Genomic DNA, 15,296 nt, shown 5'->3' on the forward strand with positions numbered 1-15,296 from the left:
GTACTTCACATGACATGTTACAGTCTTGTCATCATCGTCATGTTCCTGTGTTATACATTGGAGGCTTCTGACTTAACCACTGAAATGCAAAAAGAGATCAGTAAATAAGAGTGCAGTGTATTCATTTAAATCCAAAAAGTGAAAAATGTCTGCTTAGTAGCCAGCTAATGAATTTGGCTTAAGGTTTTTTATATATACAGTATTTTAAAACTGGTTTTGTAAACGCTTGCAAATATTGTTCCATCTATATTTTTAGAGTGTATGAATAGTTGTTGATTTTAAACCTCAAGCGCAGGAAAGTTTGGTAGTTCTTTCTCACTGCTGTTGCCTGCACAAGCAGAAGCACAGAGTTGCTTTCTGCTGCTGTCATCACATGAGAGGGAGCAGGGGCAGAGACCTCTTTCCCCTCCTCCTCCCACACCCCACCTCAAAGAAAAAGCATTCCAAAAAATGGTCCTGTATTTCTGCGGACATCCAGAAAGGCAAACACATTTTTCACCAACTTGAATTAAAATTTTTGCCAACCTGTGAAGTTTCTCAGCCAGTAACACACATACAACACACGTATGCACATATGGAATAAGTACACTTTCATGTACTGTAAAGTCCAGCTGTGTTTTTTTTCCAGTAAGGTAAGAGAAGGCTAGGAGTTCCCTATAGGCCTGCTTGCTGGGATGTATAAGAAAGCCTGGGATAGTAAGAGCCACTGTGGTTTGTGCTCTTGTTTCATTTCAGAGAGACTGGGATGAAAGGCGAAATTCTCATTAACGGACAGCCACGTGACCTGCGCAGTTTTCGCAAAGTGTCCTGTTACATCATGCAAGATGATATGCTGCTCCCTCATCTCACTGTCCAGGAAGCCATGATGGTGAGCTTAATTGCTGATTCTGATGGGACTGGAGCAGGGGACTGGAGGAAGGCTGCCTTCCGATGAGAGCATGCATTCTTACTACTGGCTGGAGTTCTAGGTTATGGAGGCATACACACATAAACAGGATATCCTAGGAAGCCCCAGCAGACATGGTGGATGGATGGGAGAAGATTAGCATTTTGGTCACTTGGTTCAGCTCCTTGAACCAAGGTGAATCTGCCCTAACAGAGGTGTAACTACTACTTCTGTGGCCTAGGAGGTGACAGTAGCACACTGGGCAGCAACTGCAGCCAGGCTCCTGGTGAAAGCAGGAGGGGCTGGGTCAGCAACACAGCAGCTGCTGTTTTTGTGCTACCCCCTAAGTTGCCACCTGGGGCTGGTATCCCAGATGCCCCCCTTAGTTACGCTACTGTGCCCTCACCTGCAAAATTTTACCAGGTTCCACTCAAGGGTAATTTCTTCCCAGGGCAAGGTATCTTCTTTCTGTGAGAGCTGTGTGTAATTGTCCTGTGGTAGCTCAGGTTTCCTGTTTGGGTTTCCTTTGTTTATGTAGCCATCATTTAGGGATAATTAATCCTGTCCCAATGCAGGGGGATAGACTAGGTCAGGAGTGACCAAGATTATCTGGAGGCCGGATTCGGCCCACAGACACTGTCATCCAGCAAGTGTTGCTCCCCAGGGGTATGGACATTTGGTGGCAGCAGAGCAGTGGTAGCATTAATTGCCGTGGCTCCAGAAGCCAAGGGTCTTATCCTGCCACCAAATTTTTGGACCCTTGGGGAGTCCCAGGAGCTGCATGATGTGACCCTTTGTGCCTGATTGGGCCCTTGAACTGACTCCATTCACCAGATTGGACCTGTAAGGCCAGTTGAAGGGGCACTGCTGGGATAGGTGATCTCTTGAGGGTGTCTCCAACCCTGCCCTTCCATGCTTTGCTTCAGCTTCTGTTGCCTTATTCTTTTGAAATCATGGTTAGGATTCAGGAAAATTTAGGGTAGCATTCTCCAGTAGATCCCAAACATTGGAGCCCAAAGTGCTGGTCATAGCTAACGTGGTCAGACTAAGTATTTTGAAGATCAGCTCTGTGATTCCCTTTGTTTAAAACAGGGTTGGGCAAAATATGGACTGAGGGCCATATTCAGTCTGCCAATTGATTCTGTCTGGCCCATGGTGCCAGCAGAGGCCAGAGTTAGAGACACCGCCCACTCATGGGCCAGATAGAATCACCTGGGAGGCCCGCAAGTGGCAGGCCCACAGGCTCCAGCCTCTGCTGGCATGGCAGGGGATGGTGGGCAAAAGCAGCTTCACTTGCCCACCTGTCCAGCACCATGTGGCAGCCTGGGAGATGGAGTCTGGTCTCTGTGGTGCTGGGAGGGCAGGGCTGCTTCCCTAGTGTCCCTTGTTGTGCTAGCAGCTGGAGCTGCACCCACCCACCTGGCACTGTATGGCAGGGTGACAGGTGAGTTGGGGAACTGAACCCCCTGGCCTGGACCTCCCAGTTGGGGTCTGCACAGCAGGTTGGGAGGGGAGGCCAAGAGGTAGGGGCATTCTCCCTCTTCCCCGCCTTTACCCCCCCAAGCCCAGATCTGCTGGGCTGTGAATGCCACAGTCCTGGCCCTGACACAGAGCAGCTCTCAGCCCCATTTCTGTCTGCCAGTGTAAGACAACCCAAGCAGCGAGGGTAGTGGGGCAGGGAGAAGTGGAGTTAAGACACTACATCCCCAGGCAGTAGGGTGGCCATCATAGAGGACAGTCCGGTTGTCCTCTCTCCTCTATTGATATGAAACCCGAAACCTTTATGTCCTCTATTTTTCTCTTAAAGAGAGAGAGAAAAATAGAGGACATAAAGGCATTGGGTTTCATCAATAGAGGACAGAGTAGCAGAAAATTGGAATGTTCTCTATGATGGCCACCCTACCAGGCAGGCTCATGCTCCTACTCCTGCTGCTGCTCTGGCCCCAGTCTCTGCCCAGGTTGCTGGGAGTGTGTGTGTGTGTGTGTTAGTGTGCATGTGCATGGCCCTCAATAGCTCACTAAAACTCATTAAATGGCCCTCTAGCCCAAATAATTGCCCAGCTCTGATTTAGAAAATTGTTAGAAAGGGATTTCAAGGTTGCCTGTCTCCTCCTGTCTTCTGTGTTCTCATAGTGTGAGAGCAGTCTGGCAGGGTGCTGCTCTGAGTCAGGGCTCTGCTGATGATGATCTTTTGTCTTCTTCCTTGGCCAGAGGAGAACTTATATACAGTCTTCTTCTGTCTTTCTTCCCCTGTACTTCCTGTGAAGCCTCCTAGAATTTAAAGAAAATAAAATCTCTTTGCCTCATCTCTTGGCATAGTGTCTGTTTACTGAGGGCTAGCTTGAAGGGACAGTCTAAAACTTCTGCAGTTTAATTCAGTCAACCCATCAGTTTCATGATACCCACCAAACTTTCAAGATACAAAGTCTTTTGTTTAAGAATATTATTGTTTGATAAGGACACTAACAAAGATGCTGTTGTCAATTAACAGAGTCTAAGGCCAAAAGAGACAACTATCATCTAATTTTGCCTATACCTTTTATTTGCTTCTTTCCAGAGTTATAATTAATTATGCAGATTTCTGTAAAGGCTCTTCTCTTCAAGAAGGCTTTCCAGGTTCATTTGCTTCTTGAGTACAAAGAAGTCAAAGACCAATAGGGACAAATTTTTCAAAGTGGCTGCCTAAATTACAGCTGCAAAACAGAGCCATTGTTGTTAAATTGGGTCCAAATAATATACTCTCTGTCTAAAATGACCGCTCAAGACACTGACAAAAGTTAATTAGTTAACAGTGTAATTACTTCTAATAACTGCAGAGTAGAATTGTTGAGAGTTATCTCTTAGGACAGCAGATGCTATCTTCTTTGGGATTATTTATTTCTTTACTTATATGTTCCACATTGCCCTGGTAACTGAAAGCCTCACAAACAGAAACAAATAGTTCTTCAACCCACCAGTTGTAAAGTAAGGAAATACAGCTCTTTTCATATTGGAGATGGGGACCCAAAGTGCAGAGCAACTCTGACTAGTTTGCACCACAAAGAAAAATCAGCGGCAGAGCTGGGAATTTCCTAGCTTTGACTGTCTGCATCCAAACCCACTTCTGCTGCTACCAGACTCTTTGTTTTTTGGATCTTTTCTAAGCACTGATTTTTTTTTTTTTCAGTCCCTTGAATATTTTCCCATCACAATTTACACACAAGCATACCCTTTCATATACATACACTTGTTTTTGTGATAAGCTAAGACTGTACTTCTCCAGTTTCTATTTTCTAATGTCTGTCCCATGCTGGAACAGATTATTGAACTGTTTACTTGAATACAATGTTTTAGATTTGTCATGGTTATAAATGGTGTCCTGACTCTGATCAGTTTGAAATTAACTTGAATTATATTGTATGCTTCTATTAAAGGTGTCTGCCCATCTGAAACTTCAAGAGAAGGATGAGGGCAGAAAGGAGATGGTACGTACATTGCAACCCAAACTGAGTTATTCTTTTTTGTACCAGTAGGTACATAGCGAAGGTGCTAGAGTGAGAATTACAAACTTGAGGGTTTAATATTCAATTGAATATTAATGGGTAAAAATAAGTTAAATCATAACATAAGTTACCAGCTGTTATACCATGGGAGTGGATAATCAAATCTATAGAAATGAGCACTCATCTTGTCTCAGGTTGCTATTGATTAGGTAAACTTAAAAAAAAAAATTCAAATGCATTGTAGATTTAAGGGGTTTAGGTTGTAGCTGTGTTGGTCTAAGGACATAGGCAGACAAGATTCCTTGGGTGAATTTGATATCTTTTATTAGACCAACCCAAATAGTTGGAGAAAAGCTATCAAGCAAGATTTCGGGTTCAAAAACCCTTCGTCAGGCTAAGGAAGTTTTAGCAGTTGGTGTGTGCTCATCCAGGAAGAGCACACACCAACTGCTGAAACTTCCTTAGTCTGATGAAGGGTTTTTGAACCTGAAAGCTTGCTTAATAACTTTTCTCCAACTATTTGGGTTGGTCTAATAAAAGATATCAAATTCACCCAAGGAATCTTGTCTGTCTCTTGTAGATTTAAGAGACTTTTTCAAAATTCCTCCTGGACCTCTTATTTCCAAAAATGCATACCTCTGGGCTTACCCTTTCTTTAATGTGTTCATACATATTGTCAGTGCATGGCAATAATCAGTACAATTGGTTGTTGATCAGTACAACAATCAGGCCAATATATAGTGTGCATGGACACAGTCAGTAGCAACTGTTGCAGAAATTTAGCCAAGTGCTGCACACTTAAGGTATGAGTCGTTGAATGCATCTTGATGGTCAGAAAGGCAGTGGTTTGCAAACATATAGTCCAAATGAGTTATCTTAATACAGCTGAAAAGCCCCATTTAAATGCAGGCTGACCTATTCAGTTGACTCTGTGGTCAGTAAGGAGCCTAAGCTAAAACACAGCCAGTTAACACAAGACCTGAGACATGCTAGTCTATACAGTAAGTGTGGGTTCCGGAGGCTGAAACGCATACTTTTTTTTTCCACATGTGACGGCAAAGCCTTCAAAACATTGAGTCTTTGTGTTTCTAGGCAGACACGGAGCTCAGGTGTTCATCACTGCGTGGGTGGGGTTACCAGCACATGCCAGCACATGTGAGGGAAGAACGATTCATCACTGCACAGAGCATTGTAATACAAAACACAATCGGGGGAGGGGAGGATGATGACTGAGGCTAAAAATAAAAAAAATTTAAAAAACCCTAGCATTGGTGAAAGCAAAGACAGTTCAGGTGGAGAGAGAGTCATGTTCATTTAGAATGTTTTGTTTGTTTGGGGTCATTTTTACAGGTTTAAGGAAGTACCAGTAGTAAAAAGGCCTCTTTATGCAGCTTTAACTACAAAGATGTAGTCACAGGCAATCCTGATGCTAATGAGAATTACATGTCAGTACAATCCTGCAGCTGTAACTGTGCCCACATATTGAGCAAACGAGGCCCTACTCTGCTGCTGACATCCTGTATCAGTCTGAGCAAGACTTCCCACTGTTAAGATGGGATGTGCAGAGACTCATGCATTTTTTTTCCTTCGAGATTCTAATTTTGGGGCATCCATGACTTCCCAAGGAGCAGAAATGGGAAGGAGTGCCAGATGCTAATTTCAGTTAATCTAGTGTAAATCCTGGGGGGCCATACTGTGCTTCTAAGAGCCCCAGTTGCACTTAGGGGACCTCCCTTGTGCCAGACGCGTGATACCTACATGGAGACTTGTGAAGGGGAAAGGACAGTCCAGCTTGCTGAGGCCAACTGAGGCTGTTTTCTGGTTCAGGTGGCTGCATGGGGAAAGCAGTTGGAGGCTGAGTGACTGGCAAAGGGGACCGACTGGTTGAGGAAGGACATATGTCCTCCTCCTCCCAGCTTCACTGAGATTAGAGAGAAAAGGGAGTGATACTTGAAGTTGTCTTCCCTTTTTTGCACTTGCCAGGGGGCACGAGAATTCCTTAGTAAATTGCTCTGGGCCATGCCTCTTGAGGGTGTAGTGTATGCACACATGCAGGCCCTCAGCTGGGATGGTCCTGGACCCCTTTTGCCTGGCCAGGTTCCACACCGAGCTCTAGAGAATCTACTGTGGCTTAGGCTGACTGAATAACTTGAGAGGAAATTCAGGTGTTTCTTCTTCTTCTGTCAGATTGGACTGATTCATACCAATCAAACTGAGATTTGAATTTGGCTTATGCAATATTGCCATAACAGATGTGAACCTTGTTCTGTTAACACATAACTCCATCAATGGGTAATTTATGACGCTTAAGAGGAACACAAAACCCTATAATTTGTCTATCTGGGTGTGAGGTGTTGTTTATTTATAAAAGAGAGCGAGAGAAGAGGAAAGGAAGGAAGAAGGAAAAGAAAAGAGAGAGAATCTTTTTCTGGCCCCCAGTGATATCATTATGCATCCTGCCTAAAGTATGAAAAATTTGCAAAAATCAAAGATGCAGAAGCTGGTGTAATATATGTAGTTTTCTTATTTTTGTACAAACTGTGGGTGCAATAGGGACAACAAAAGCTGTGTGAAGTGGTTAGAAACATAATAGGGAGTGAGTTTCCTGCAGAGGCTGGCATAAGTTCCTGTATCTGCTTCCTCTGAATAATTGTCAGAGGGAATCTAAATGAAAATTGAGGGGTTCTTTAGAGAGAGTAATCCATAGGAATATGTTAGTGTTGGATAGCACAGGGCTTCTTTGATTCCCTGAAACAGGATTTCTTAATGAACTGAACAGGATCCTCCTCAGAACTCAAGTGCAAAATTCTATTTTATTTTGTAGTAGCCATGTCTCAGCAGTGAGAACGGTTTCCTTGATTCATGTTAAAAACCTTGTTAAATCACTTACACCACAGTAAACAGTCAAGCCAGCAAGCTAACTCACTTGCTTAGCTTCCCAGTGTAGCTGTCATGTATATGCTTTTCAAAAGAGACTCTGTCTTATTTTTCTATACACTACTAGCACAATGAGGTCTGGATCGTGATGAGGGTGGGGAAGGGGGGAAGGCTCACAGTCTCTACAGCAGTATAAGTAATAAATTATTAATTGCTACTCAGCAATGCAGATATTTATCGTTAACAAATTCTATGCTTTTTAAAGCAGTTTTAGCACAAATACTGATATTTGTTAATATAATGACTGGGCCAAGTGGAAAATCTCAGCTGTAACCATTCCCTGTATGCTTGCTCATCAATTCTGCACTCTAGGGCAGTGGATCCCGATCTTTTATATCCTGTAAACTTATGATAAGCCCCTTTTCCCATAGTATTTCTGATCCCCCTCCTGTGCATGAAGAGAAGGAAGGTACTTATCACAGTCTCCCCTGACCTATTGAGAACCCAGGATCTGGAAGTTTATCTTCAAATGTTATTTCATCTACAGACTGTTATTCTTTAATGTTAAGTGTGTCATGTCAGTAGTGCCAATCCAGAAGGACAAACATCTGCAACTTCTGCTGATGTCAGCAGGGTTCAAGTTGAAGCGTTCAGCACCTGGCAGGATTAATTTTCCATAATACTAACTCCAGCCAAGCAGCTATTAGCTGTAAAAGTTACAAGCTTGCTTTCTTTTTCTTGAATACTGTGGTAGTTGTTGCCTTGTCCTTCATTGCAAACTGGAGCAATATAAACTTTCATTCTGTAGCACTTGTGTAAGTAGCTCATAAACTGCTTGCATGAGTAAGAGCTATAAGGCTGGGCCCATACAAAATGGAAGATAAGACTGCTTTCCTTTGGCTTTACCAATGGCTTATACTTTGCATGAAGCCACTATTTATGTAGAGTTTGTAGGATTTCTGAGTTTCTCCTCATAATACCCATGAAAGGCCATCCCCCTTCCCCACAAACATACATACTTTTTTTCAAATTGGGCACCAAAGAAAAAGTAAGCATCTGAAATCAGGTGCCACATTTTAAAATATAACTCTTGAGGAGCAAAGATAGTCAATTAGAACAAGTTACCATATTTATAAACTATAAGATGACCCTGATTATAAGATGACTGGCCAACAATTAGATTCTGTATATAGAAAATGTATACATTTGTTATAATTTTCCAGGTAGAGAATCTAACTATTGGAAGTTTGCCTTGAATTTGTTCCCCTCTCTCTGCTACAGCTGGGAAAATAAATCTTGGAGGTCAGATACACCCCTCACACTCTGTCTGCCCCCAACTTTTTCCCCCTGAAGTCCCTTTTCCCCTCCTTCCTTGTGGTTAGACCCTGCTCTCCCTGAGCTTATGGAAGTGAGGAGCACATCTGAAAATACTGACCTTGAAATAAACATAGCTGTAGTGATTTGCACACGTTACCCACAGACTTAGCTCATCTAGCATTGATGTCTTTTACCTGCTTTGAAACTGCTGCAGTTTTTAGCACAGGTACTTGCTTCATAAGCACACTTTTAAACAGTACTTTGACATCTACTTATATATAGTACAAACTATGCATGATATTGGTCCAAAACCAATTGTGACTTACCATATAATTCATTGGATCAAGAGCATTTCAAGCCATGGTAACCCCACAGCTTAGCACTTCTCAGTATGTGTGTACTTTCAGATACCCCCCACAAAGAATCTATGTGGTAATTTGCCCCCACTCATGACTGGAACCAGCTGTTCTTGTCATGAGTCGTGGAATGCTCCAAAAGTGTATATGCAGATGAGGCACAGGACAAGCTGGTCTGGCTTCACTTCATGGAAGGCAGGGCCACACTAAGTATATGCAACAGGCTGAAAGAAAGGGTGACGGAAGGATTCTGGGTGAACTGCTATGCCTTAAAGGCAGGGAAAGAGATCAACAGAGACTTGTGGTATAAGGAATGGAGGAGGGAGACCCAAAGCTCAAAACAATGGCAGCAGTGGCAAGTAAGCATGAAGTGAAGAAAGAGTTGAAGAGTAGAAATGAACATCTGGAGACAGATGGAGAGTAGACAAAGGTGCAGAAGAAAGGAAGAAAGAAGGTGAGCAAAGGAAGAAAACAGGAGCAATGGTGGAGACACTAGCGATGAGAGTGACAATGCCAAAAGGAAGATGGGAGCAGAGGAGACCGGGAGACAGAGTGGGAGCAGTAGGAGAAGGTACATCACGCAAGAAGCAGATGTGGTGGGAGCAGCAGGCCAGCCCACTGGGAGTGGTACAATGGGAAAGAGGCACTGAGAGATGCTAGGGAGAGCAAAGGCAACCGATACAGACAACTTTAACCAGTGACGGGAGGCAGACAGGATCAACAATGAACAGATATGATTTCCTGGAAAAGTTTTTTTTGAGATTTTGGAGGTGCAGGTGGAGCATCTCACAAGAATGATAGCAAATGTAAAGAAAGCATGTTTATTTGGCTATGTTCATAATTGACAATGTTCTTCTGACATCCAGCTGTGAGGTTAAATGCTAGTCATTACTGCAAATCAAGGAACCCCACTGGGAATAGTCATTAGGGGGAAAGTGAGCAAAATTGAAGGTAGAATCATAAACAACATGCTCCAGAGCCCTTAGTAATCTAGTAGAAGTTCAAGTCCATCTGTCCTTACATTATGCTGGGGAGGGCTTCATTTTATGGATCATAATATAAGATCAGTTGGTTATCATTCTTGCTAACAAAAAATAAATAAATAAAAATCAATGCTTGTGCTGAGATGGTTCTTTTATGGTGACAGATTAAAGAATATGTGATGTTGTGCTGATCTTTTCCCTAGGTAAAGGAAATCTTGACAGCTCTGGGTTTGCTCTCATGTGCCAACACAAGAACTGGGAGTCTTTCTGGAGGCCAGAGGAAGCGCCTTGCCATTGCTTTGGAGCTGGTGAATAACCCCCCTGTTATGTTCTTTGATGAACCTACTAGGTAATTCAAGGCTAAAAACTAAAAAAAATAACTGTTCACAACTGTATATGCTGTAAAAATACTAACTTATGTTTTAGTCCCTCTTAGCATCTCAGAAGACAACCAAGACTTTCCTTTAAAGCACAAGTGCCAGAATTTTCATTGCAACAGGCTTTGTAATCTTGTATTTTTTTGCAAAGCTGGCATTTCTTAATGATTTTAAAGGCTCTGACTTACCACTGCTCTCCTCCAGTTTTACTCTGGTGTAATACTGAAGATATCAATTGAGTTACCCTTGCATAATAACATTGTGGTACAATGTAGTGGTGAATAGGCCCAAGATACAACACGAGCAGCTTAGCTGATTAAATACTGTTGTAAAGGGGTTACAATGGTTTGTTTCAGAAGAAACAAAGTGGAAGAGGGAGATGGCAAGAAATCCCAGAGAACAGCCCAAAAGAGACAGAAAAAAATCTTCAGTTTATAACATAGTCCGTCTTTAAATGAAAGTAGTTTATTGACTTGAACATTTTTGAGAATTATGTTCTTTAAATGTAATGTATTTAGGGCCACATTCTGTCCTAAGTGTTTGTTCAGTGCCTGTAACCAACCTGAGCTCCATAGGGTCTACAAAAGTGAATTTGCATGCTACACTTGGGGACATCTTGATTTGGAAACTTCTGTCAGAGAATCTGGAAGTGTTCTGAAGTAGCCCTCAAAACAGCTCCCATGTTAATTAAATATAAGTAATGGAAAAAAAACAGGGAAAAAAGAAATAAGAGTATGGGGCTAGTGTGTAGTGACGTGTAGGATGATGCAGACGCAACCTGTAAAAAGATGACAATGTAAGATTGAAAACACAAGTCTAAGCACGTGTACATCTCTGAACTGTTGCATGTAGAACCACAAATCTAACAGGCTTTATTTATTTATTTATTTATTTATTTATTTTTTGTTTATTTTCAGCGGCTTAGACAGTGCATCCTGTTTTCAGGTTGTGTCTCTGATGAAGGCTTTAGCCCAGGGTGGCAGGTCCATCATCTGCACTATCCATCAGCCGAGTGCAAAACTGTTTGAGCTATTTGATCAGGTACTATTCTGAAATTCTTATTTTTATATATTTAATACATATATATATTGCAAGTATGTATGTATGTATTGCTGCACACTCTAGACTGTACAAAAGCCATGGATTGTGTCCAAGCTCAATATCACTAGAATCAATAGGTCAGAACAAATCCAATTGTTCTTTGAATTTTTCACTCCTGAACTTGTTTCTAGATTTTGTTCTTGTTACTTGGTAAATTTTAGAAGTCATGGTCATCATGCATCTAAATTCCAGGTCCTTTCCCATCCTTGTTTTGTGTGTAAAACTCCTGTTATAGTGTATCTGGTAGTTTACCATTAATGTCTGCATTGCTGCCAAGATAAAGGTGTGTACAGAAGTGCTCTGTGCATATTTTACAGTGCTGTTGTTTAGAGCACTCTTCATTACACTGTACATTTAGAGTGCTCTTAAACATGGCAGAAATGCAGTGTTTGGTGTGGTGCGGTAGCCTCCCTGCACTTTCCAAGCTAGGAGACAGGGTGTGCTCTGCAGCCTCCTGGGGCTACAGGAGACTACGGACAGAGACAGGCTAGTGGAGAAAGCTGAGCTGGGATGAAAGGCTGTCACTCAGCCTCTCATCTTACCCCCGCCTTCCCTGCCCTTCCTCCCCCCGCTAGGAGTTGGGGCATGACTTCTGCCAAAGCCCAGGCAGCAGCTCACACTCAGGTTGATAGCCTGGCTCCAAGCGTCTGGTCTCCAGCCCTGCAGAATTTTGGGGTGTCCCACCCATGGTGTGTCCAAGCATCTGGTCCCTCCAGCCATGAAGAGTCTCGAGGGTGCGGGGGGTGTGTGTGTGTGTGTGTGTGTGTGTGTGTGTGTGTGAGATCCATAAAGAGTTTCAGGATGTGTGTTTGTGTGATGCTTTCACCTGTGGCATGTTCCTTTCACTCCCCTCTTCCCCCCTTAGCTGGGAATGCGCAACATGTCTGCCATAAGGCTGGGTAGCAGCTCACAAAGTCCATGGGATACTGGAGGAATTGCCAGAAATTTGGCCAGAGTACAGTAGTTATTTAAAACACTGTAGGTTGCTAAAGTGCTGTAAAATTTAATACCTCATTTAACTAGGGTTAATTTAAAGCACTGTACCCATTTTTAAAGTTCTGTAAAGCCATGCACTTCTGTTAAATCATGGCAATAAAGCACTTTAAATGGCAAAAAAGCAACTTCTGTACACACCCTAAATTACTATCCTGGCTATGCCGCTAGAAATTAAGAAAATGCCCTCCAGAAAATAATAATAATAATAGAAATGGAGTCCATGAAAAATCTGTACTTAAATGTACAAAGGGTGTGGCCAGTTCATGTTCAGGGTTCTTTACATTTATATTAATCTTGTTACGAGATTTAAATTTAAAACTGTGAGAGCTTAGAGAGAGCTCATTCTCCTGCAGGTGAAGAAGCTCTTGCGGACTGCCAGTCTTGCAATGAGTTTGAGTACAGTCAAAAGAGAGTAAAAAGCCAAGAACAGTCGATCTTCTTCCTACAGCTCTGTGGCATCTCCCTTCCTGTTCTCCCAAATTCTTTCCCTGCATTCACTAGCCACGACTTCATACCAATAACATGCATCACTTATGGTGATAAGATGGTTGTTGTATAGTTTCTGACCTGCTGTGTAATGGGTGAATGTATTTCTGTGTGAGTACACAGCAAGCCCTGAAGAGGTAGTTTTACAGCATTTTGGATTTCAAATACCTCTAATTTTCCAGACATTTCCCATTAGTTAGGAGGTTCACATTCAAGGATGACAAATCTCTTCAATCATCTCTTGCTACTTTTCCCTAGTTCAAACAGCAGGTCATCGGATTTTACACTGAACTCAGGTTCAAATGCTCTACTGTTTTTTCACATTCTCATTCTTGTCATTTGTTTTTCAGCTGTATGTCTTGAGTCAAGGTCAATGCATTTATCGTGGGAAAGTGTTAAATCTAGTCCCTTACTTGAGAGATTTGGGTTTAAATTGTCCAACCTACCACAATCCAGCAGATTTTGGTAAGGAACAACTTTTCAGTTTGCTTATTTTGCTTTAGAAATAGAAATAACAATGGGTTTTAGTGTTTCTTGTTTTTATATTTTTGCTGTTTTACATTGTAGGTTGACTGTCCTATTTTCACTGAGTAATTTGAATGCCATCTAGTGGTAGAACTGATTAGTGACTTTTCCAATTAAAATTAAAATGGTCAAATCAGAAGAGATGAAAGAGAGAACAAGTGTCACAGCTGTTGCCATTGGTTTTTAATGAAACTCTGTGTCTGTGCTCCTGGCCCTTGTGAAAACAATACGTCAGTATTTTATAGTGACATTAAGTGCTTCAAGACAACAGTAAGGACTGCAAGAAACATAAGTGTGTCCCTTATGAGTATCAAGGCAGACATATTCTCCGTGTTTTCTCTAAAACGTTATATTTGACAATAGCTGGAGGACTATGTAAGACTTTTACGTAAAAATGTTGTGCACTTAGGGCCTGGCTCTGGCAACACTCCTATTGATTTCAGTGTTGTGGGGTTGGGGCCCCAATAGCCAAGCCTATCATTGCTGTTTCTAATGTAAGATTAATATCTCTTTCAAATGTTTATGTAGTGATGGAGGTTGCATCTGGTGAATATGGTGACCAGAACAGTCGGCTTGTAAGAGCAGTGGGGGAGAGGATGTGTGACACTGAGTACAAGAGAGACGTTGGTGGTGAAAATGAATTAAACCCCTTCTTATGGCACCGACCGTCTGAAGAGGTAAACCTTGCCTAAAAATTGAGCAGGGAAATTTGGGGTAGAAAGGAAGAACCTAAATCTTAAGTAAATAGGGGAAGGTCTCTTCATCTTCTGCGTGGGGTTGGCGCTTGCTGATGAACAGTAAATAAGTTTTTTTTTGTGAGAAGGCGATGTTATGCACCTATGGCACTAAAGGATCTCCAAAGCATAATCAGCCCAGAGTTTAATGTGGAATATGCCTCACACAGTGATTGTCTGTGGGTAATGGCTGTTTTTCAGTCCAGATGTTGTATGACAATGACACACATGACTTCCTTCTTGCCCCCTTTTTATGCTTTTTCCTTTGATGACTCTTCATTTCCAGGTATCGTTAATTGATTTCCCTGTGATCACCATACTGTTCATGTTTTTATCCTGTCAGCATATTCCTTTGTTCCAACAAACTCATCATATGCACGCTTCTTAATTTGGTCTATTACTGGTGTCTTAATTAGGGCATGCCCCGGACTCCTAATTTGATCTGTCCATCAAAACTAGAAATTCCAAAAGCTCTACAATTGGGCACTGTCCAGTTGGTTCCCTCTTATCACCTTTCATTAACATATCCAATCATGTCATCCCTCTGATTTAGTCAGTTTGTGCCAAGTTATGTTAATTAGAGCTAATAACAAGGCCCACATTTCACATGCATATGTTGATAATGCTGGAACATAAGCTGCCTGTGAAAGTGAACTCAAGGCTAGCTGATAATGTAGACACAGGCAAAATGAAAAAAGAAAAGTTTAAATAATAATGAGGTATTACAAAAACTTAAGCAGTAGTTAAATAAGGCTGAATATAAAAGAAAAGTTTAAATAGTACTATAATTCAGCACTCAAGCAGGTGCAACTAAAGCTAAAGGTGACAAGCTACCCTAACAGCTAGTTTGTTCCTTTGTGTGTTCCCTCAGGATTCTTCATCCACAGAAGGCTGTCACAGCTTCTCAGCCAGCTGCCTCACTCAGTTCTGCATCTTGTTTAAAAGAACTTTCCTCAGTATCATGAGGGATTCGGTAAGGCTCCTACTAACATGCTTCTGTAGCCAAGGGCACTTTTCATCTCTGTGATGTGACAGAACACGTTTGAAAGCATTCAGAGGAAGCATGGTGCCTATTGCTACAGAACTTGGATATTTTTATTCTTACTGTAATTATAGAGCTATAATTAGGAATAATTTCTTTTTGCTGGCACTCAGAACTGTCTGAAAAATCATACC

General features: G+C 42.0%; 1 protein-coding gene across 1 annotated transcript in view; it reads left to right on the top strand.

Annotated features, from left to right (window-relative positions):
- The window catches only part of ABCG1 (ATP binding cassette subfamily G member 1), a 70,792-nt gene that overhangs the window by 39,271 nt on the left and 16,225 nt on the right, over positions 1 to 15,296 (top strand). The window contains exons 4-10 of the mRNA XM_006262215.4: positions 736 to 868; positions 4,300 to 4,350; positions 10,105 to 10,250; positions 11,196 to 11,319; positions 13,212 to 13,326; positions 13,915 to 14,063; positions 14,992 to 15,093. Of these exons, the coding sequence (XP_006262277.1) occupies positions 736 to 868; positions 4,300 to 4,350; positions 10,105 to 10,250; positions 11,196 to 11,319; positions 13,212 to 13,326; positions 13,915 to 14,063; positions 14,992 to 15,093 (820 nt within the window). The remainder of the gene's footprint in view (positions 1 to 735; positions 869 to 4,299; positions 4,351 to 10,104; positions 10,251 to 11,195; positions 11,320 to 13,211; positions 13,327 to 13,914; positions 14,064 to 14,991; positions 15,094 to 15,296) is intronic.

The sequence above is a fragment of the Alligator mississippiensis genome, chromosome 1 (genome assembly GCF_030867095.1).
Source record: "Alligator mississippiensis isolate rAllMis1 chromosome 1, rAllMis1, whole genome shotgun sequence".
Taxonomy (NCBI): Eukaryota; Metazoa; Chordata; order Crocodylia; family Alligatoridae; genus Alligator; species Alligator mississippiensis.